The 23,632-nt window shown below is 40.2% G+C and overlaps 1 protein-coding gene and 1 long non-coding RNA gene across 2 annotated transcripts in view; one reads left to right on the top strand and one right to left on the bottom strand.

Moving 5' to 3' along the window:
• Window positions 1–23,632, top strand: part of DCHS2 (dachsous cadherin-related 2) — a 271,974-nt gene that overhangs the window by 212,848 nt on the left and 35,494 nt on the right. Inside the window, exons 14-15 of the mRNA XM_024928710.4 lie at window positions 9,538–9,651; window positions 22,670–22,881. Coding sequence (XP_024784478.4) covers window positions 9,538–9,651; window positions 22,670–22,881 — 326 coding nt within the window. The remainder of the gene's footprint in view (window positions 1–9,537; window positions 9,652–22,669; window positions 22,882–23,632) is intronic.
• LOC134730293 (uncharacterized) overlaps window positions 15,285–23,632 on the bottom strand; it is a 462,039-nt gene continuing 453,691 nt past the window's right edge. Inside the window, exon 12 of the long non-coding RNA XR_010112048.1 lies at window positions 15,285–20,160. This is a non-coding gene — a long non-coding RNA (uncharacterized LOC134730293). The remainder of the gene's footprint in view (window positions 20,161–23,632) is intronic.

Below are 23,632 nucleotides of genomic sequence, written 5' to 3'. Positions count from 1 at the left end.
ACTTTTTATTATTATATAATGTTCTTATTTACATCTTGTGATAGTTTTTAACTTAAAGCCAAGTTTTCCTGATAAAAGTATGGCCAACCCTACACTCTTTTGGATAGCATTTGTATGAAATATTTTTATCCTTTCATTTTCAGCTTATTTGTGTGTTCTTCTACGTAAAGTGAGTCTCTAATAGACAGCATATAGCTGGATCTTATTTTTCATTTCTTTATTTTCTTCTCTTGTTACCTTCCTTTGTGTTTTGTTAATTTTTTGTAGCAACATACCTTGATTTTTTATTTCCTTTTGTGTTTCTTCTATACATATATTCTTTGTGGTTACTATGGAGACTATATAAAATATCATATTAAAACAATTTACTTTATAACAGCTCTAGCTCAATTACATACAAAAGACTCTGCTCCTTTACATCCCCAACACATTCTATATTATCAATGTTACAGATTACATCTTTTATATTTCATATCCATTAACCTAGTTAGTAGTTATATTTTTATTCTTTTATCTTTTAAATTCTATACCAGAATAAAAGTGATTTTTCATCACTATTGCCATATTATATTTACCTTTACAAGTGCTGTATTTTTTTTTGTGTTTTCATTTGCTGTATAGTGTCCTTTTGTTTCAACTTGAAGGACTCACTTTCTCATATCCTGTAAGGCAGGTTTAATAGACTTGAAATCCCTCAACGTTTGTTTATCTAGGAAAGTCACCTCTCCTTCATTTATGAAGGACAGTTTTGGAAGACGTGGTATTCTTGGTTGGCAGTTTTCTTACTTTCAGCCCTTTGAGTACATCATCCTACTCCCTTCTGATCTCTACTGTCTCTGCTGAGAAATCCACTTAATCTCATGGGAGCTCCCTTGTTCAGGATGAGTCACTTTTTCTTTCTCTTTTTTTTTTTTAATTAAGATTTTCTCTTTATCTTTGACATATACAGTTGGATTTTAATGTGTTCTCATGTAGATTTCTTTGGATTTATCCTATGTATAGTCCTTTAAGTATCATGAATATGGATGTCTATTTTTTTCCTCAGATTTGGGGACTTTTTTGCCATTGTTTCTTCAAATAAGCTTTTTACCCATTTTCCTTTGTTTCCCTCTTCTCCTTCTGAGCTTTCATAGTGAATATATTGGTCCACTTGATGATGTCCCATGAGTTCCTTAGGCTTCCTTCACTTTTCTTCATTATTTTATTGTTGCTGTTGTTCCTCTAACTTGATAATTCCAAATGATCTGTCTTCAAGTTCACTGATTCCTCTGTTTGATCAAGTCTTCTGTTAAAATCCCTCTGGTGAATTTTTCAATTCAGTTATTTTGTTCTTCAGCTCCTTAATTTCTGGGTTTTTTAAAATTAGTTTCTATCTCTTTATTGATATTCTCACTTTGTTCATGCAGTTTTCCTCATTTCATTTGATTGTCTGTGTTCTCTTGTAGTGCACTGAGTTTCTGTGTAATTATTTTAAATTCTTTTTTTTTTTTTGTGATGGAGTCTTGCTCTGTTGCCCAGGCTGGAGTGCAGTGGTATAATCTTGGCTCACTGTAGCCTCTGCCTCCTGCGTTCAAGCGATTCTCCTGCCTCAGCCTTCTGACTAGCTAGGATTGCAGGTGCCCGCCACCATGCCCAGCTAATTTTTTTATTTTTGGTAGAGACAGGGTTGCACCATGTTGGCCAGGCTGGTCTTGAACTCCTGACCTCAGGTGATCCACCTGCCTTGGCCTCCCAAAGTGCTGGGATTATAGGCATGAACCACTGCACTCAGTCCTGAATTCTTTGTTAAGTAATTTATAGATCTGTTTCTTCAGGTTAGCACCTGGAGATTTGTTTTATTCCATTGATTCAGCCATTTTTTGTTTCTTCATATTCCTATTGTCTTTTTTTTTTTTTTTTGGTGTGATTTGTGCATTTGAAAAAAATTACCACCTCTCTAGATTTTACAGACTGGATTTGTGCAAAGGAAGATCTTTACCAATCAGCCTGGCTACAGATTCTGGGGGCCTCCTAAAGGTTTTCTGGGGATGAATCTTCACTGGGCTTATGTACGTGACTACCCAATTAGAGAGGTTTGCCAGTTTCTTTCTGAGGGGCTTTGTAGTCTCTTGCTCTCTCTGGTGTCTATCTGCAGTACTTCACATTCTCTGGCACTGCGGTAAGCCACTGAGTTCTCTTTTGTTCTCAGCAACCCTCAAGCATCCAAAGTATGCTGGCTCTCCATCAGTATTCTGAGCCAAGTTAACACAGAAACCATCTCCACAGGTAGCCCCCTCAAAAGCTATAAAGTTGGATGTATATTCTACCCTTCTCTTTCCATCCCAGTGGAGAAGCCCAAAGTTGTGTGTTTATTCTTAAGAGTGGCAGTAAGAAAAGAAAAAGCTATGCCAACAAAAGAAACAATCTTGCTGATGGCCTTTTTTTTATGGGTTAGAATGCTTATTATATGCCCAATTACAAAAGAAAACACAGTGACTGCTTGCATAGAAAAGAATAAAGATGACTACAGAACTGCAAAGAAGAGTTATACATGGCCTGTCTCATAAAGGAACAATCCTATTTTTATTGCAAATCAAATTTTCATAATATTTTCATAATATCAAATGGGATTGTAGCACAAAAGAATTTCACTAGCACTCTTGCTAGCTTAGGGGAATGTCCACTGGGGATTAAATGCAATGTCTACAATCTGACTATTCTTGGTTTTGAGCTTGCCTGGTGTCCCATGACTTCTTAACTGCTTTTGCAGTTCTCATGAAGGCTTTTTGGAACATATGTTCTTGTTAAGTCAGTGCCTTTGTGCAGCAAGGTCTGGGGTTTCCCATTCTGCCATCTTGCTAATGTCACTCCAGACTTTTCTTAAGTAGTTGCAATATGTTTAGTTTCAATGGTTGGACACTTAAGTGATAACAGATAATTCAGAATCATCCAAATGTTTGAAAATCTGTTTCTCTCAAGTCAGTCATCAATAAGAAAATGTTGGCATTGCTTAGGAATAACAAACATAAAACTCTAGAATTATTCACTCATGCACTTCTATGCATACAATGTTTTCATAATTACTTTACCTAAATATTTTTATAATTATTGATTTTTACAGTCATATAGCATTAATTAATAGTTATCTAAGTATGCTTTTAAATTGCTGCTGTGAGTGGTCAGAGTTTTTTAACTCTATTTATGTAAAGAAGAAAAAACCAAGAACATTAAATGTTTTACACTTTTTAAATATGGTGTCAGACTTGAAATAAAATTTATAAAAGCTTGAAAATGTAAAAGGTAAATTATTCTGTATGTTTCACTTAACTCGTTCGAGTTGCAGGTACAGTGTTGGTTTTCATAGCTTACCCTTTCTACCTTGATAATGTGAAATGAATAGTAAGTTTCATCTATATGCCCAGAGATAGACTTTTATTTAAAATTTTCACAGTAAGCAGATGCCAAGAAGGATTCAAGTCCCTTAAGTTATTTTATCTTTTTTCAAGAGAATCTCCAATTTGGACTTTGTCAGAGGAAGAACATATAAAACATTTGCAGCTTCTTGCTGACTTCAGTGTCTAGTTTGAAGTATTTTCATTGAATGAAATTCTTTTGTGCTACAATTCCATTTGATATTATGAAAATTTGATTTGCAATAAAAATAGGATTGTTCCTTTATGAGAGAGGCCATGTATAACTCTTCTTTGCAGTTCTGTACTCATCTTTATTCTTTTCTATGCAAGCAGTCACTATGTTTTCTTTTGTAATTGGGCATATAATAAGCATTCTAACCCATGAAAAAAAGGCCGTCAGCAAGATTGTTTCTTTTGTTGGCATAGCTGTTTCTTTTCTTACTGCCATCCTTAAGACTTATATGACAAGCCAGTTGAAATAAAATTTCCTGTGTTTAGGAAATAAATTGTACCCGGAAGCACAGAACTTTGAGCAGTGGGGATAAAACATATTGTACTACTGTAAAGGCATATTCCTACCAAAAATCTAAGACATTTTTATATTAACAATATGTCTCTCAAAATGCAATAAAATAAGCATCAGATTATAATGCAATTTGAAAGAGTTCTCAACAGGTGTAGTAACTTGATTCCACCATGATTGATTATAATCCATTACTTTGTCACTAAATGACTTCTTCCTAACTGGCTTGAAAAGAATAACCATTTGGAAATCCTGATAAATGATTTTTAAACTTTGTTACAGTTTATGTTAAGCATAATGTTTGTTAAGAGAGTAATATATTCAGTTGGGTTTTCTTGCTCTTTTTCCTTAACAAATTCTGTTTTATCCCTTTTTTTTGACTGAGCTTTCACTGAAGTTTCAGTTTTGCAGGCAATATCACACTTGTTTCCTTTAATATTTACAGTGATCACTGCATTTTTGAGTGTTAGGCATTGAAAGGCTTCGAAGGAAAACTACTATTTGTTCCAGAGCCTTTTCTTTTTTCTGTTCTTTACAGTAAAATCCTTTTACATATCCAGAAAAAAAAAATAACAATTTGGCTTGGTTTAGGGGTCATTTTTGTTATTGCCTCTAGCAAGATGGGTTTCAAGCTGGGGTCTCTGGGGCTTGTGTATGAGGGTTCAATGAGATGGCTCAGCAAAGATCTTGAGTAGCTGTTTTTTTTGTTATTTTGTTTGTTTTTTCTAACTACTGCAAATCTCACTATCAGATATGGTATTATAGCAGTGAGTTATTTGAAAAAAAAAATTAGTTAAAAAAATTGCTTTTGGCTTACAGTGATCCTGTAGGCAGAGACCAGGATTTTTCTAATCTCTCACAATAGAAAATGTCAGTGTCCTTTCTCCTCTGTCTCCCTTTTTAACCTCCTTTCTTCCCGTACTCATTAAGCATCTACTACATACAAGAAAATAAACTTGATACACAAAATAACATGTTTTATTCCTGAAAAATTATACTGAGCAAAATATGCCAGATACTACATGATACACAAGTATATGAAATTTTCAAAGCAAAACTAATATAGAGTTATAAAACATATACAATACAAATATATAGAAAATCTCTGCTGTCATGGAACTTAGTCCAATTTAAGCAGGCAGATGAGATCAGTCTTCAACTATGTTCAGTACAAGTCCTTAGATGACAAATTAGTAGCACAATCTAAGTGCCAAAAGGGTTAGTAACAAAAGAGGAGAGATTTGTCTTCTCTATCAGAGATGGTAAACAAGAAAACTCAGAACTGGAGTCAGACCACAGTTGTGTTTTGTTCAACCAATATAGTGGGGGGTTTCCCCATAAATTAAATTATTTTCCAACACTTAGAAATTGAGAGATTTCAAATAAAAATAAATATATAAAATTTTGAGCTTCTCTTGAAAAGCCCAGAATCTTCAGCATCCTGAAGCCTCCTTTCCCTGCTGACAGCAATAGGCTGACAGTGACTGTCTGAGACATTTTCTGGCCTCCTCCACCATTTGACCCCTACATTTGTTCCTTCTTCTTGCTTTTACCCAAATGCATATGGGATGATGAGCTCTGCTCTGTACTCATCTCTGACACCATGTCAGCTCCTGTTCCTTTTAAATGTTTCCTCTTACTTTCCTCTTGTGACTTGTTACCACTGTCTTATACATGGCCTCTGTTACTGTGCACCCAGCAGCAAGGTAGACTCCTATAGACTTACTCCCTATCCATCTCTCCCCAGTCAGGACAGTGTGCAAACTTTTACCAGTATGTGTAATCCTATAGGGCAGGATGACAGTTAAGTGAAGAAGCACAGGCATTGCAAGATTGGGAGTGTAAAACAGATGCCATAAATTACAGGCCTAATATCAGAGGACTAAGGCCAGTAAAGGAACTATGAGGAAGCTTCTTTCATTTATTTTTTAGAATATACATATATATAATATTTTTTCTATGTATACATATTTGTTTTTTTGTTTCTTTTAAATTTAAGTAAGTTTTTATTTCAGTAGGTTTTGGGGAAACAGATGGTCTTTGGTTACATGAATAAGTTATTTAGTGGTGATTTCTGAGATTTTGGTGCACCCGTCACCCAAACAGTGTATATAGTATCTATTGTATAGTCTTTTATCCTTCACTTCCCCACCTTTTCCCCCAAGTCCCCAAAGTTCATTGTATCATTCTTATGCCTTTGCATCTTCATAGCTTAGCTCCCACATACGAATGAGAATACACAATGTTTGGTTTTCCATTCCTGAGTTACTTCACTTAGAATGATAGTCTCCAATTCCATCCAGGTTGCTGTGAATGCCATTATTTCATTTCTCTTTATGGCTGAGAGGTATTCCATGGTGTGTGTGCATATATATATATATATAAATATATATATATATATAATCACATTTTCTTAATGTACTCGATGATTGATAGGCATTTGGGCTGGTTCCATATTTTTGCAATTGTGAATTGTGCTGTCCTAAACACGCATACACAGGTATCTTTTTTGTATAATGACTTCTTTTCCTCTGGGTAGATATCCAGAAGTGGGATTGCTGGATCAAATGGTAGATCTACTTTTAGTTCTTTAAGGAATCTGCAGACTGTTTTCCATAGTGGTCGTACTAGTTTACATTTTCACCAACAGCGTAGAAGTGGAACTATGAGGAAGTTTCTGAGGAATAGTAGGTGAGTAGTAAACAGGAGGCCAAGGACCAAAGATGGATTAAAAAGAGGAGGAAGTGGCCAATAAGCACATGAAAAGATGCACAACATCACCAGACACCAGATAAATTAAAACCACTGTAAGATACTACATATCCACTAGGATGGCTACAATTTAAAAGATTGATAATACCAATCAATGTGGATGTTATCAGTCTATTCTCACACTGCTATAAAGATACTACCTGTGACTGGGTAACTTACAAAGGAAAGAGGCTTAATTGACTCACAGTTCTGCATGGCTGGGGAGGCCTCAGGAAACTTATAAACATGGTGGAAGGGGACGAGGCATGCCTTACATGGCAGTAGGTGAGAGACAGTGGGCAAGAGCAGGGAAAACTGCCTTATAAAACCATCAGATCTCATGAGAACTCACTCACTATCATGAGAACAGCATGGGGAAACTGCCCCCATGATCCCATCACCTCCCACCTGGTGCCTCCCTTGACACGTGAAGATTATGAGGATTACAATTTGAGATGAGATTTGGGTGGGGACACAAAGCCAAACCATATTAGTAGAGCAACTGCCATTCTCATATGTTGTTAGAAGAAATGTAAAATGATACAACTACTTTGGAAAAATAGTTTTGCATTTTCTTATGAGGTTAAATGTATACTTACCGTAGGTATTTAGCCTTGATCAGTGAAAACATGGGTCCACACACACACTTGTGTATGAATGTTCATAGCAGTTTTTTTCATAATAGCCAAAAACTGGAAATAATTCAAATGCCCATCCCTAGGTAAATGAAAAAGAAATTGTGGTTTTCCATTTAATAGAATATTACTCTGTAATAACAATTGTATGAATTTTTATACATAAAATAACATGCTTGATTCTCAAAAAATGCTGAGCAAAAGAAATCAGGTATTGTGTAATTCACAAATGTATGAAATTTAAGAGGTAGAACTAATGTAGAGTTATAGAAAGCAGATCAGTGATTTACTGGGGCCAAAAGTGAGAGAAAACTGAAATGGGCATAAGAAAGCATTTTGAGGTGTCGAATATATTCTATGATCATGATACTGATCATAGAAAATATTTTATGCTTATGATACTGATTACACAGTGTATATATTTTCAAGATTCATAGAACTCTATATTTAAAATATGTACAGATTATTGTATGTAAATTTCACATAAATGAAATTGATTAAGTAAAAAAATACTTTTACAAAACAAGGCAGGCAATCCTAAGAGGGTGACACATAGACAACTGGGAAAGATGAGCAGCAAAGGACATAAAATATTACAAGGACATCAAAGTACTAACTTGGGGACCAAATGAATACTTGGGACCCTTCCGGCTGCTGTAGATGACTTTTTCCACAGAGCTTCCCATACAGACAGCTGTCCTACCCGGTTTGCCTTAAAGGCACTCAGCATCTTCTCTTAGTATATCAGTCCCCTCAAGAACTTTGCATTTCTTCATTGCTTCCTGTCACATAAAGCGAGGATCTGCTCATCCACTTATTTTGGTAAATAAAGTTTTATTGAAACACAGCCACACTCCCTTGGTTATGCATTGTCTGTGACTACTTTCATGCTACAATAGCAGATTTGAGTATTTGCAACAGGACTGTGTGACTTGTAAAGCCTAAAATAATTAATATCTGGCCCTTGACAGAAAAATTAGCTGATTCTTGACATAAAGCCACACTTATCTCCCTGGCTCTCAAGCTCTCCCATTCTCTTGCTACCTCTCTTACCCTTCTTCACACTGTATTTATACTTCCTATTTAAATTTATTCCCCACTCCTGCCTTATTTGGTTCTAGATCTAATTACAAGGATTGTCTTCTTGCCTCTATCAGTCCTTGCTAATTCTTCTTTCATGTTAGTATTTAGTCTGTTCCCATAACTTAAAATGACTTCCTTCTCTTTTGTCTTTCCAATTCCTATACCTAACTGAATTTCTGTTTCTCCCTTAAAGTTATCTCTTTGCCCCTGCTCTATCTGAACAAATCTTGAATTAATTCATGTCTTGCAGTTAAGTTGTTGGTTACTCTGTAGTTGGGTTGCTTTTACCTACAGCTAGATCGGAAGCTGGTTGAGGCAATATTTCTTTTCTTTATGCTGTCATAGCCTCCTTTCCCACTCCCACCTCCAGTGTTTTGGGGCAGTGTGTCAAATGTCTTTAATCTGTCCATGTCTTTCCATCTCCCATCCCACAGTCCTAGGTCATTGTCTTCTGCTTGGACTATTGCAGTATTATCTTAACTGGCCTCTCTGCTCCATTCTTACCCCTCTCTTCTCTGTTCTCATAGCACTTAGTATGATATTTTTAAAAAGCAAATCATATTTTACTCCACTCCTTAAAATGCTTCCATGACTTCCCTTTGCACTTACAGTAAAATCTGACCCTTGCTTATCCTGCCATCTCCACCTTCTTCTTCTTCCCCTACTCGTTGTGCTTTACCCAACCAAGCCCTTTCCTGGCCCACAGCCTTTGTGGTGGTGGCTCTTTTTCCCAAAATCCTCTTCTTCCAGCTGTTTCTATGGCTTCTCATCCTTCACTGTCCCCAGACCTCTCTAAAGTCTGGTGCTTCCCCTGAAAAAGAAGTACCTTATATCAAGTAACATTATTTCTCTCTTTCTAAGGGCCTGGCACAATTGAAACTTTTCTATGATTATGTATGTTTTAATGGTTTATTGTCTGTCTCCTTACACAAGTTAATAACCACCATGAGGACAGAGATCTTTTCTATCTTGTTTGCTAGTATATCCCCAGCACCTAGCATGGGATCTGGCTCATTGAAGACAATAAGTTATTGTTGAATGAATGAACAAGTGAAAACATAGTAGGCAAATAATAAATAATCAGTATTTTCTCTTGTGTTTCCATGAAATTTTTTTATCCTAATGGAGTTCTTTTTTAACCTAATTTTTACAGGTACTTCTATTGTGACTGTAAAAGCTTTTGCTCCTGACTCAATTCAGGACAGCATGAAATATTCAATTTTTAGTGGAAATGAAGATGGAGTTCTTTCCCTGTGCTCTAAGTCAGGTAATCCTTCTCTACCCTATACTAGCTTTATTTTCTGCTCCATTTAATGTTATTTCTGCAAAATTTGCAAAGTAGAAATTGTTAGAGCTAAATAATTTAAAAGGTAAGCAAGAAAGAATTTTTTTTTTAATTTATTTATTTTTCTTTTTTATTGATAATTCTTGGGTGTTTCTCGCAGAGGGGGATTTGGCAGGGTCACAGGACAATAGTGGAGGGAAGGTCAGCAGATAAACAAGTGAACAAAGTTCTCTGGTTTTCCTAGGCAGAGGACCCTGCGGCCTTCCGCAGTGTTTGTGTCCCTGGGTACTTGAGATTAGGGAGTGGTGATGACTCTTAACGAACATGCTGCCTTCAAGCATCTGTTTAACAAAGCACATCTTGCACCGCCCTTAATCCATTCAACCCTGAGTGGATACAGCACATGTTTCAGAGAGCACGGGGTTGGGGGTAAGGTCACAGATCAACAGGATCCCAAGGCAGAAGAATTTTTCTTAGTACAGAACAAAATGAAAAGTCTCCCATGTCTACCTCTTTCTACACAGACACGGCAACCATCCGATTTCTCAATCTTTTCCCCACCTTTCCCCCCTTTCTATTCCACAAAACCGCCATTGTCTTCATGGCCCGTTCTCAATGAGCTGTTGAGTACACCTCCCAGATGGGGTGGTGGCCGGGCAGAGGAGCTCCTCACTTCCCAGTAGGGGCAGCCGGGCAGAAGTGCCCCTCACCTCCTGGACGGGGCGGCTGGCCTGGCGGGGGGCTGACCCCCCCCACCTCCCTCCCGGACGGGGTGGCTGGCTGGGCGGGGGGCTGACCCCCCACCTCCCTCCCGGACAGGGCGGCTGGCTGGGCAGAGGGGCTCCTCACTTCCCAGTAGGGGCGGCCGGGCAGAGGCGCCCCTTACTTCCCTGACAGGGCGGCTGGCCTGGCGGGGGGCTGACCCCCCCACCTCCCTCCCGGACGGGGTGGCTGGCCGGGCAGAGGGGCTCCTCACTTCCCGGTAGGGGCGGCCGGGCAGAGGCGCCCCTCACCTCCCGGACAGGGCGGCTGGCCGGGCGGGGGGCTGACCCCCCCACCTCCCTCCCGGACGGGGCGGCTGGCCGGGTGGGGGGCTGACCCCCCCACCTCCCTCCCGGACGGGGCGGCTGGCCGGGTGGGGGGCTGACCCCCCCACCTCCCTCCCAGACAGAGCAGCTGGCCGGGCAGAGGGGCTCCTCACTTCCCAGTAGGGGCGGCCGAGCAGAGGCGCCCCTCACCTCCCAGACGGGGCGGCTGGCCAGGCGGGGGGCTAACCCCCCCATCTCCCTCCCGGACGGGGCAGCTGGCCGGGTGGGGGGCTGACCCCCCACCTCCCTCCCAGACAGAGCAGCTGGCCGGGCAGAGGGGCTCCTCACTTCCCAGTAGGGGCGGCCGGGCAGAGGCACCCCCCACCTCCTGGACAGGGCGGCTGGCCGGGCGGGGGGCTGATCCCCCCACCTCCTCCCGGACGGGGCGGTTGGCCAGGCGGGGGGCTGATCCCCCCACCTCCCTCCCGGACGGGGCGGCTGGGCGGGCAGGGGGCTGACCCCCCCACCTCCCTCCCGGATGGGGCAGCTGGCCGGGCGGGGGGCTGACCCCCCCACCTCCCTCCTGGACGGGGCGGCTGGCCGGGCAGAGGGGCTCCTCACTTCCCAGTAGGGGCGGCCAGGCAGAGGCACCCCTCGCCTCCCGGACGGGGCGGCTGGCCAGGCGGGGGGCTGACCCCCCCCACCTCCCTCCCGGACGAGGCGGCTGGCCGGGCAGAGGGGCTCCTCACTTCCCGGTAGGGGCGGCCGGGCAGAGGCACCCCTCACCTCCCGGACGGGGCGGCTGGCCGGGCGGGGGGCTGACCCCCCCCACCTCCCTCCCGGACGAGGAGGGAGGACGCTCCTCACTTCTCAGACGGGGTGGCTGCCGGGCGGAGGGGCTCCTCACTTCTCAGACGGGGCGGTTGCCAGGCAGAAGGTCTCCTCACTTCTCAGACAGGGCAGCCGGGCAGAGACGCTCGTCACATCCCGGACGGGGCGGCAGGGCAGAGGTGCTCCCCACATCTCAGACGATGGGCGGCCGGGCAGAGACGCTCCTCACTTCCCAGATGTGATGGCGGCCGGGAAGAGGCGCTCCTCACTTCCTAGATGGGATGGCGGCCGGGCAGAGACGCTCCTCACTTTCCAGACTGGGCAGCCAGGCAGAGGGGCTCCTCACATCCCAGATGATGGGCGGTCAGGCGGAGATGCTCCTCACTTCCCAGACGGGGTGGCTGCCAGGCAGAGGCTGCAATCTCGGCACTTAGGGAGGCCAAGGCAGGCGGCTGGGAGGTGGTTGTAGCGAGCAGAGATCACGCCACTGCACTCCAGCCTGGGTGCCATTGAGCACTGAGTTAACGAGACTCCGTCTGCAATCCCGGCACCTCGGGAGGCCGAGGCTGGCGGATCACTTGCGGTTAGGAGCTGGAGACCAGCCCAGCCGACACATCGAAACCCCGTCTCCACCAAAAAAATACGAAAACCAGTCAGGCGTGGCGGCACGCGCCTGCCATCGCAGGCACTTGGCAGGCTGAGGCAGGAGAATCGGGCAGGGAGGTTGCAGTGAGCCGAGATGGCAGCAGTACCGTCCAGCTTCGGCTCGGCATCAGAGGGAGACCGTGGAAAGAGGGGAGAGGGGAAAGGGGAGGGGGGGAGAGGGGAGAGGGGAGAGGGAGCTCTATCTACCACACAGTCTTGGGTGCCTTCGGTCTCCATCTATTGACCTCGTGATCTGCCCGCCTCGGCCTCCCAAAGTGCTGGGATTACAGGCATGAGCCACTGCACATGGCCCCAGGTATTTCTTTAGAGCTGTGCAAGAACAGCCTAATGTACCATTTCTTTCTTTCTTTTCTTTTTTTTTTTTGAGACAGAGTCTTGCTCTGTCACCCAGGCTGGAGTGCAGTGGCGCAATCTCGGCTCACTGCAAACTCCGCCTCCCAGGTTCACGCCATTCTCCTGCCTCAGCCTCCCCAGCAGCGCAAGAAAGAATTTTTTAAGCTAGCCTATGAAAAATTATGGGAAATCAAAAACTATTTATTTATATTCACTAAGAATTATATTCTTAATATTTCCAAACTAGACAGTGTCTATCCTGCCCTTCAAACTTTTGAAGATAAATTAGCTTCCACTTACAATTTACCCGTGTATTTGGGAAAATTGGAGATAGAGTAGTGAGATCATTGACACTGAGTCTGAATTCAAAAATAAGAACACGTCTAGCTGTAAGGAATTTTCATCAGAGATTCTTGTAATTTGCTACTGAATGTCAACAATACAACAACAAAAAAGAGAACAGCTGCGAAGGTTTCTACACAGTGGTAAAGAAATTACTTCCAAACACAGCATGTATTAAGCTTAGCTTCAGTAAGACCATTACTGTTTAAAATGAATACCAATTGATTATTTCAAACATACCTTTTTTCACTAACAACTCTGTAGTAGATACACATCTACTGCTTTGTTGTCAAACTTCAAGAAGAATGTTTCTAATAATGTCTCTGTTGCCATACAACCACCTTATTTAATCTATACTACATGCACCTGGGAAGAATTGAGAGAGGGTAATTCCTTAGGTAAATGTCCTTTCATCCAGGGTGGTGTTATGACTTTTTGGTCCATACAGCCTTTGGTCAGCAACCTTTCTGAGGTAGCCTGCTAGAAGTCTTCATCTCTTCATCCCATTGTTGCATTAAAGGGTAGTATAGGAAACCTGTTCACCAAAGGATCATTTGTGAACATCACCAAGTCTTAATTTTCTTGCAGTCCAGGTGTCTGAGGGTTCTGGGAAAGCAGCCCAGATTAAAATGCTTAGGAACAAAGAAGAGTAGCAGAGCTGGCATATTTTCCCAGGCTATCCAGACCCTCTGCCACTGCACTCCTAACGTGGCCCAGACCTGGTCTTATTTCTTCTACAGTCCATCATTAAAATGCAGATAAAATCTTCCTAGGGTTAGTCCAAAGAGGTCATTCACAGGAACATCTTTATTTTTTGATTAGATAACTTATTTACATTGAGTTTTAAAATTTTATTGTGAAATATCTGCCAGATGGTATGTTGAAACATGTAAGACTGTTTAATGGACAATAGTAAAATAAAAACCCATACACATGCCACCCATCTCTGGAAATAGACATTAAGGTAGTCCCCCCCTTATCCTTAGTTTCTTTCTCTCCAGGCTTAGTTACCTGTGGTCAACCATGGCCCAAAAATGTTAAATGGGAAGCTCCAGAAATAAACAATTCATATGTTTTAAATTTCTCACTATTCTGAGTAGTGTGATGAAATCTCACATCATCCTACTCTGTCCCACACAGAAGTAAATCCTCCTTTTGTCCAGGGTCTCCACACTGTACATGCTCCCTGTCTATTAGTCAGTAGCTGTCTCAATTCTCAGTTTCACTGTCACATATTGCAGTACTTATATTCATGTCACTCTTATGTAACTTAATAATGGCCCCAAAGCACGAGTGTAGTATTCTGGATTCTGGCAATTTAGATATGCCAAAGAGAAGTGGTAAAGTGTTATTTTTTTGTAGCGGGGGAAGTGAAAGGTGAAAGTTCTCAATTTAATAAGAAAAGAGAAAAGATTGTATGCTGAGGTTGCTAAGATCTGCAGTAAGAATGAATATTCTACTTGTGAAATTGTGAAGAAAGAAAAAAAAATTTGTGCTAGTTTTGCTATGGCACCTCATGATGCAAAAGTCATGGCCACAGGGCATGGCAAATGCTTAGTTAAGAATGGAAAAGGCATTAAATTTGGGGGTGGAAGACTTGAATCGAAAAACGTGTTCAATTTGACAGTAACATGTTGCAACAGAAAGCATTGAGCCCTCTATGAAGGCTTCAGCAAGGAATCCCCTGAAACGAGTGACCATAAGCCATTTACTGCAAGTAAGAGATGGTTACACAGATTTGGAAATAGGTTTGGACTGAAAAATACAAAAACTACTGGAGAGGCTGCATCTGCCAACAAAGAAGGTGCTGCCGCATTTCTGAAAATGTTGAATAAGGAGAAAGGAAACCATCTAAAGCAAATCTCTAATTGCCGTAAAGCTAGGCTTTTCGGGAAGAAGATGCCCAATGGAACCTACATTCATAAATGTACAAAGGAAGCACCAGGGCATAAAACATGGAGGGACAGATGAACTCTGGTACTATGTGGCAACACTGCAGGACATATGATAAAATCAAGTGTAGTATACAAAGTGAAGAACCCACATGCTCTCTGAAACAAAAAATTATCTGCCTCTGGCAACATAATAATAAAGCATGGGTGACACACATCTTGTTTATGGAATGGTTCCACCAGTGCTTCATTCCAGGAGTTAAAAAAAAAATACTTGGATGAGGAAAGGTTGGAATTCAAAGTTCTGTTAATATTAGACAATGCACCTGGCCATCTTGCTATGAAAATGAAAATGTTGAGGTTGTATTTTTACCTCCAAATAAAACCTCATTGCTTCAGCCCCTTGAGCAGGCATCATTTGGTTTATCAGGGTCACACACCTGCCTGGTATTTGATCAGCCACTAATTGATTGATGCAGATCATAATCTGGATGTAATGTAATGCTGGAAATCATTCACTGTTGCTGACGCAGTAACATTCATCAAAGCTGCCATACATGAATTAAAACCAGAAACTGTAAATGCCTGCTGGAAGAACTTCTAGAGTGAAGTCATGAATGATTTTAATGGCTTCCTGGGGATTGATGGAAAAGTTAGGAAAGTAATTCACACAGCAAGACAAGTTGGTGGAGAATGGTTTGCCGACATGCTTGATGAAGAAGTAGAAGAACATATTGAAGGCCAATGAGAATTGTTAATAAATGAGGAAGAAATTTTTGAGTCATCTACAGAGAAAGGGAAGACAAAGAAGAAACTAAAGCAGAACGAACAATGTAGACATTACTGAAATTTGCTCAAGTGTTTCCAATCACACAGATATGAAAAGACAAAATTATGGAATACAATCCTCAGATAAAGTGCAGCATTGAAGTCACCCATATGATCACAGGATTATAACCTCTGTACCAACATTTTGATTAAAAACTGACAAGGTTTCTTTTTTTTTTTTTTTTGAGACGGAGCCTTGCTCTGTTGCCCAGGCTGAAGTGCAGTGGCATGATCTCGGTTCTCTGCCACCTCCACCTCCTGGGTTCAAGCGATTCTCCTGCATCAGCCTCCCAAGTAGCTAGGACTACAGGCATGCGCCACCACACCCAGGTAATTTTTTGTAATTTTTGTAGAGACGGGGTTTCACTGTATTAGCCAGGATGGTCTCGATCTCCTGTCCTCATGATCCGCCCGCTTCACCCTCCCAAAGTTCTGGGATTACAGGCAAAGCTTTTATTACAATGATTTCCAAAAGGTTTTGGAAAAACAAACAAACAACAAAAAAAAACACTGCAACTCTCAAGTACTCCCAACCATCAACATCATCTGCTCTTGACATCCAACCATCGACATCATCGTGGCTCGTTGATCCAGGACCACTTGAAGCAGATGATGATCCTTCTCCTGACATACCATCAGACGTTCAGTAGTAGCCTACTGCTATGTCACAGTGCCCATGTCATTTACCTCACTTTACCTTATCATGTGGGCATTTTGTCATCTCACATCATCACAAGAAGAAGGATGAATACAGTACAATACGATGTTTTGCAAGAGAGACCACATTCACGTAACTTTTACTACAGTATAATTGTTCAATTTTATTAGTCGTTAATTTCTTACTGTGCCTAATTTACAAATTAAACTTCATCATAGGTATGCATATATAGAAAAAAGCATAGTATATATAGGGTTTTGTACCATCCACAGTTTCAAACATTCACTGGGGGTCTCAGAATATATCCCCCACAGGGAAGGGGGAACTACTGTACTAGAATTTTCGAATTTTTGAAAGCCTCTGTGTGCCCCTTCCTTTTTATATCTCTTTTTTCCTTTCTTTTTTTTTGTTGTTCAGAAATATGTGTACATTGCGGAATATCTAAATTGAGCCAATTAACATACACATCACTTTATGTCTCTCTTTTTTTGTCCCAGAGATAATTAGTAACTTGAATTTGTATTGATCACTGGCTTCTTTTTTTCTCGTAAAGAAAGACAGGTTCTCACTTTGTTGCCCAGGCTGGCCTCAAACTCCTGAACTCGAGCAATCTCCTTGCCTTGGCCTCCTGAAGCTCTGGGATTATAGGCATGAGCCACTGCACCCAACTGATTGCTGACATTTTTGGTTATAATTTTTCTACTGCATTTGAATTTCTAAACAATATGTCATTTACTTTTACCTTGACTTAAGTATGATAATAGAATCATGCTACGTACTCTTCTATGACTTTATTCCTTTGCTCAACATTTTTACTATGACTTACAGTGCATAAACCATTACATGTTAAAGAGAAATAGCAAAGAATGAAATGTACAGGCTTGTATGTCTCTTGTTAGGTTTCTCCTAAGTACATTATACTTTTTCTCGCTATGGTAAATGAAAAAAAAAAATGCTTTTCCTGACGGTGCTGGTGTATGTATTTGAAAATGATTTTTGTCTTTTGATTTTTTGTCTGGCAAATTTGCAAACTAGAGACTGACATTTTTCTGTATATTTGACACATAAAATCATATCTGAAAATGACCACTTTCCCCTGTCTGAAGTTATATAGTTATTTTTCTTATTTCAGTGGCTAGCCTCGTTATTTTAACATATATAAAGTCCAACATTAATCAATATTCTCTTCCTGAGTAATACAAGAGATTTGCAATTATTGATCTCGAAGTGCTCCTATTTGAATTTACATGCTTTTGTGACCACAATTTTGGTGCTTTCAAATTAGGCATTATTAGTATTTTTCAGTTGATTTAGCTGCATCCTTGTTGATGTCTCTGCTAACCATTCTTTCTTACATCTCAGCCTTTCTTCTAGTATTACTTTTTCTCTGCTTGAACTATCTCCTTTAGTGAGGGTTTGTAGAGTAAGCTCTCTCAGATTTAGGTAGTTAAAAAATGTAGTTATTTAATCCATGCTTTTAAAATACTTTTGCTGGTCTTGTAATTCTAGATTCACAGTTATTTTATCTCATCATATTAAGATATTATTCTACTGGCTTCTGGCATCCCATTGTCGCATTAAGAAGCCAGCTGTTGATCTAAACGCCGTTCATTTGTATCTTTTCTTGGAACTCCAATTAGACAAATGTTGGGCTATGTGATTCTCTGCTACATCTCTTTTTTATATTTTTCATCTGTCTTTCTCTTCATTCTGAGGAATTGTATTTTTAATTTCCAGTAGTTCTGTTGAATTCTTTTTCAACTCTTTGTCTTTTGAAAAATAGCCTCTTGTTCCTTGCTCATATTTCCAAGGGTTTTTAATGTATTTAAACATATATAATAATTCTGTGTCCAACAATTCCTGCATCTGAAGTCTTTGATGTTTGGTTCTGTTGTCTATGGGTTTGCTTGCTGTCATTTATGGTGCCTTGCTTCTCTATGACTTCAGTGCTTGTAGACTATGAGCTACTCATTATCCTTGAAAGCTCTTTGACGATTCTTTGAAGCCTCAGTTGAATTTATGCCCTTAAAAGAGGATTTGCTTCCTTTTCTGCAATTCACCTGGAGAATCACCAGGGAGAAGCCAGTTTAAATTTAATTCCTAAGAGTTTTAAATATGTATAACTATGATAGTATAGCTACCATAAATTCAGGCTTAAACTAATACGGAAGATTTTTTTTCTCCCTTTCAATCAACATCAAGGTTAAAAAAAAAAAAGTCAAGCTTCTGGTGGTTTTTTGGCCAAAACCTTTTGGAAGAACATTGTAATTAGAAGTTGTAGTCTCTTTCTTTTTAACTCATCACCGTTGCTGCAGATCGTAATCCTTCTGTGATCATATGGGTGACTTTGATGCTGCATTCCATCTGTGGATTGTATTCATGAGTTTGTTCTTTAATATCTACACAATTTGAAACACTTCAGCAAATTTCAGTTATGTCCACATTGCTAATTCTGCTTCGGTTTCAGTTTTCTTTTTTTTTTTCAATAATGGCCACGGATTTGGAATATATGCAGCCTTTAGGTTTCCAGCTTTATGCTAGTTTTTCCTATTAGCCCCTTCACCTTTTGTGGGTTCTCACCTTATTTTCCACACTCCATGCAACTATCAGAAATGAATAGTAAGATAGAAGGTTGTGGTAGAAATCTTTGGAAGAAAAATGAGCTGTTAGTACTTACTAACCTCTCAGGATTTCTGTCTTCATTTCTGTTTTGTCCTCTGTAGAATTCTTACAACTGTACCAACTCAATAATGCATTGTAATACATACACATATATGTCTATGCATATATATGTATTATATATATAATTTATCATGCATTTTAGTTGTTTTTATCATGAAGATTGGTCAAGTATATAGTTTATCATACTGCTGTCAAGAAAGCTTTTTTAAAACTTTAATTATGATATTAAATGCATCTTTTATGCTACCTTTGACAAATTATCATTAAAATTGTATCTAATTGTATAGGTTTTCTGAATGTATGTATTTTAAACATACACCACTTAAAATGTGAGACTGATATGTATAATAAATCAATAATATTTATCTCTAAGATTATAGTAACTTAAGAATAAAAGAAGTGTGAGAAAACCATTTTATTAGTAATTAGTTTAATAAGTTGTCATTAGACAGATCTCTGATGAGAACTCTGTTTTCTGTCAATTTGTGCCAGTTTACCCTCTGTTCCATCGTCACAAACCAAGTTGACTCTGTATTTAAACTTCATGCCACTTTAGTGTAAAAACATGTATTTCTCACTGTCTAAATCAGCAGCAATTTTAGAGCTTGACTAAGGTTTTGTATGTAAATAACAGATGGCAGCATTCATTTTAGTATTTATTAGAGTGGCGCAAAACAAAACTGATCAAACTTTCAATGTTTCAAAGACATTGTTTAAGTAGGAGAGGGTTTGAAAGCTACTGAATAACATAAATATTTATCACATTCTGCTTTGGTTTGTACAAATGCATGTACACAGTATATAACTGATGGAAGTAACCTGATTATGTTATCAAGCATGTAGCATTTGATGAATCTTAATCTCATTTGGATGTGTATTTCATAACTTTGTCAAAAGCTACATAATGTATGTATTTTTTAGAAGAAAATGTTACTACCATTTTTTTCTCAAGTTATTCCATAACTGGCACATTAACATATAAGCAAGAACATGAAGTTAGTATTCGTGAGGCTTCTTACTCTAAGGAAGGTGTTAGTTTCTGCGTATACCATTAGACAGAGTCCAGTAGTACTTTGCTCTCACTGATGACAGTACACGCTTGATGTCTTTGTGAAAACTACACATGTATTATCCAAGGAAAAATGTGGATCTAGCAGCCTTGAATCATCCCACAGACTGGTTATTGTCTTTTCTACTTGCACGACTTTCACAGCATATGCCAGTTATTACCCTAAAAATAAAAACCATGCAAGGAAAGCATTAGAACCGTCGATCCATTCCAAGTGCAAAATTCCAATTATCAAAGCCTAAACACAAGCCTTTTATTAAAAATCAACTTTGATCTGCACTATAATTGGCACACTTTCTACTCAGTGACATGGGAAATTTAGTGTTGCATTTCTATTCTATTTTTCCTTTACAAACAGTAACAGAACATGATAGCCAGGCAAGTGCTCTGTTTGGTGGAGACAAGAGATCTGGGTGAGAGCTGTGGACCCACCTCAGACTCGGGCTCTGGTGACATTTCGGGGTGTGGGAATCAGCCTTTGTTTCAGGGAGGTTTCTGAAGACCACCTAGTTTCATCACCAGCATATCAAAAAGCATCTTAATTATTCTCCAGCTGCCCAAAGTTAGAGCTACTCTAAATTTTCTGCCAGGGGTGTTGGTCACAACAGACTATGGTTTGTGAAGTAATTTGGTTCTAGTACTAAATTGATAACTAAATTTGATATCAAAAAATGATACTGAGTTTATGAAATTTTAAATTTGGTAGTATAGTGAGTTAATATATATTGTTTTTTTTTTTCCTAACAGAATATAAGCTACAAAATCTCCCCCAAAACACCCAATAACAAAGATAGAATATTTGAACAGGATATGCCTCCCACTAGAATTCAAGTAGGTGCCAGATGACCTAAAGCTTCTTGGACTAGGTTATCTGGGGAAGCTGATTCAGATAGAGCAATAAAAACTGCAGCTCCCAGCCCATAGTTCCGGAACATAGTTCCAGTACAGATTCTTTCACAAGAGGATCGAACTTCAAGTAGTTGATGTCTATTAAATATTCTCTTTCTAAATTCAGAGTTCACAGAGATATTAAATCCATATGTGATGATGAGGGGCAGACAAACACGAGTAACACATCGTGGAATCTACATGTTACTACAAAGAGACATTCCAAATATGCATTATGTCACTTGCTCCTCACAGCCACTCTTTGAATTCATTGTTAACATCCCATTTTATATAGAAAAGGAGACTCAGCTTTACGTCAACCGCATAACTTATCCAGGTCACAAAGTTAGGAGGTGGTGGAGCCAGGTAATTGACCTAAATTAAATTTCTAGGCCTCAGATTTATGCCTGGTTTCAGGTTTCTCTAACTCCAAATTAGTGTTCATTCAGCAACTCTCTATTTGATGGACTTGCTGACAGTGAAAGCCAAGTAAATAAAAATAATACATTGAGTTGGAAATTTTATTGTAAAGTGGAGGAAAAAACAGTAAAATCTAGACAAGGAAATTATGTTAAAGGAGTAAGTTTCTTAATTTGCTGGGGGTGGGGGAAACTAGAGTATGGCATCACCCTCAAAAATCTGCTTCCCTAACCTGGATCTGCCTTTTATATGAGGGCATAAAAGTATTACTGTGTGCCTTCTGGAGGCCAGACCCTGAGCCAGGCACTGGAGATATGATGGTACGTAAGAGATGGTGTATGGAGCTTATAAACAAGAGGAATAATAGGACAAAAACAGATGAAGGTGAACAAAGCAATGATGAAGCTGCTGGGAAATGCAGAGGCTTTGTAAGAGACTTTGGGGAGGTGATGGTACAGGGATGTTGATCTGGAAAAATCCCTGAGGAAGAATCGCTGTGGGAGCCATTCCAGGCTGATGGAACCGCATGCGTGATGACTCTTTAATAAGCATTCAAGAAGCAGATGCATATTATGATCATGGAAGGGTTTCATGCAGAACAATGACAGCATCTTTTTTTTTTATTAAATTCAGAATGAAAACTGGATTAGGGAGAGAGCAGTTTTGTGGCTAATGCAGGGGACAAGGTGGGAAGTGCTGGTGGCTTGAAGGAAGGCAGCAGTAATGGGGCTGGAGTGAAGCTAAATTTGAAAGATAGATAGACTTTCCAGACATGGCCAGGGGGTAAATATGGAGAGAGATAGCTCCCAGGTCTTGGTATTTCATAGTTTCTTTCTCTCTACATATTTGAACCTGCAAACATCCGCAAGATCCCAAATCTTTTCACAATGACCCGGGTTGGTGGGGAAAGGAGGCCCGCCAATGGGAGGCTTTTGCGGGACAGGTGAGCTGTGAGCACATGAGGCAAAGATGCTTTGAGTCATTTTAAGAATAACTATGGCCAGGTGCTGTGGCTCACACCTATAATCCGAGCACTTTCAGAGGCCAAGGCGGGTGAATCACGAGGTCAGGAGTTCGAGACCAGACTGGCCAACATGGTGAAACCCCGTCTCTACTAAAAATACAAAAAATTGGCTGGGCATGGTGGCGGGTGCCTGTAACTCCAACTACTCAGGAGGCTGAGGCAGGCGAATCGCTTGAACCCGGGAGGCGTAGGTTGCAGTGAGCCGAGATTTCACCACTGCACTCCAGCTTGGGCGACAGTGCGAGACTCTGTCTCAAAACTAAATAAATAAATAAAATAAAAAATAAAAAAATAACTACAACATCATTTTCTTTTTTTTCTCCTTGGAAATAAAAATAGGACAACTCACTGTGAAAGAACCCAAGTTTCTTGATTTTGAAGTCAGAAATGAGGTACAACTCATCGTTTTAGCTGAAAGTAGTGGGCATAGAGCCTATTGCAAAGTAGCAGTCTTGATACAGGATGAGAATGATAATTCACCATGCTTTGAACAAAGCGTTTACCAAGCATCAGTGTCTGAAAGCCAACTCTACAATGCTCATGTCATACAGGTAACAGAAATATATTTGTGTGTGTGTGTGTGTGTGTCTGTGTGAGAGAGAGAGAGAGAATTATTACAAGTCAATGTACATAAAAATTTCTAAGCCCTGTGGTCCAACAGTCTTTCCAGGCCATGTACATTTTATAGATGGGATGAAACCTTAGGTTAAAGAAAATCTGAAATTCTTGCACTCTCTTCCTCTTTATTTATTCAGTGCTCAGTTACTGACATCTGCTTTCTCTAGAAGTACTGTTGAGCACTAGAAGTATGCATTTATTAATACAATAGAAGTATGCATTTAGTGTAATGAGTGAAAAGAGGAGACACAGCCTCCTCCTGAAGGAAAAGTGTAAGACTTCATAGAATAATGATATTTACACTAAGTCTTCAAGGTGAACAGTGGACGGATCTGCTTTCAGGACTAGCCCCATCTCAGTAAAAGGCCCCAAGTCCTGGAGAAGCATCCATTCACAGGGAAATTTTGTTCATGCTGTAAAACCCACCCATCCTTGATACTTTCTCCACCTGCCTCAGGACAAGTGCTTGTTTCATCTTTCCCTCCACTATTGAATTGAGTTTTTGTAGTCAGGAAGCTGGGCATTAGGAGATCTCTAACCTCCCGTGACTTTGGAAAGGAAATCAGTATAAATCCAACTTCCAGGCAAAGTTAGCCACAGGGAGGGTCATTCCTTTTGGCCCCTGGAATGTCATGGCTGTGGTCAGCACTTCATGCTTATTACACCCCTTTTTCTCTGGGCTAG

The sequence above is a fragment of the Pan paniscus genome, chromosome 3 (assembly GCF_029289425.2).
Source record: "Pan paniscus chromosome 3, NHGRI_mPanPan1-v2.0_pri, whole genome shotgun sequence".
NCBI lineage: Eukaryota > Metazoa > Chordata > Mammalia > Primates > Hominidae > Pan > Pan paniscus.
This window is presented reverse-complemented; position numbering and strand designations above follow the sequence as displayed.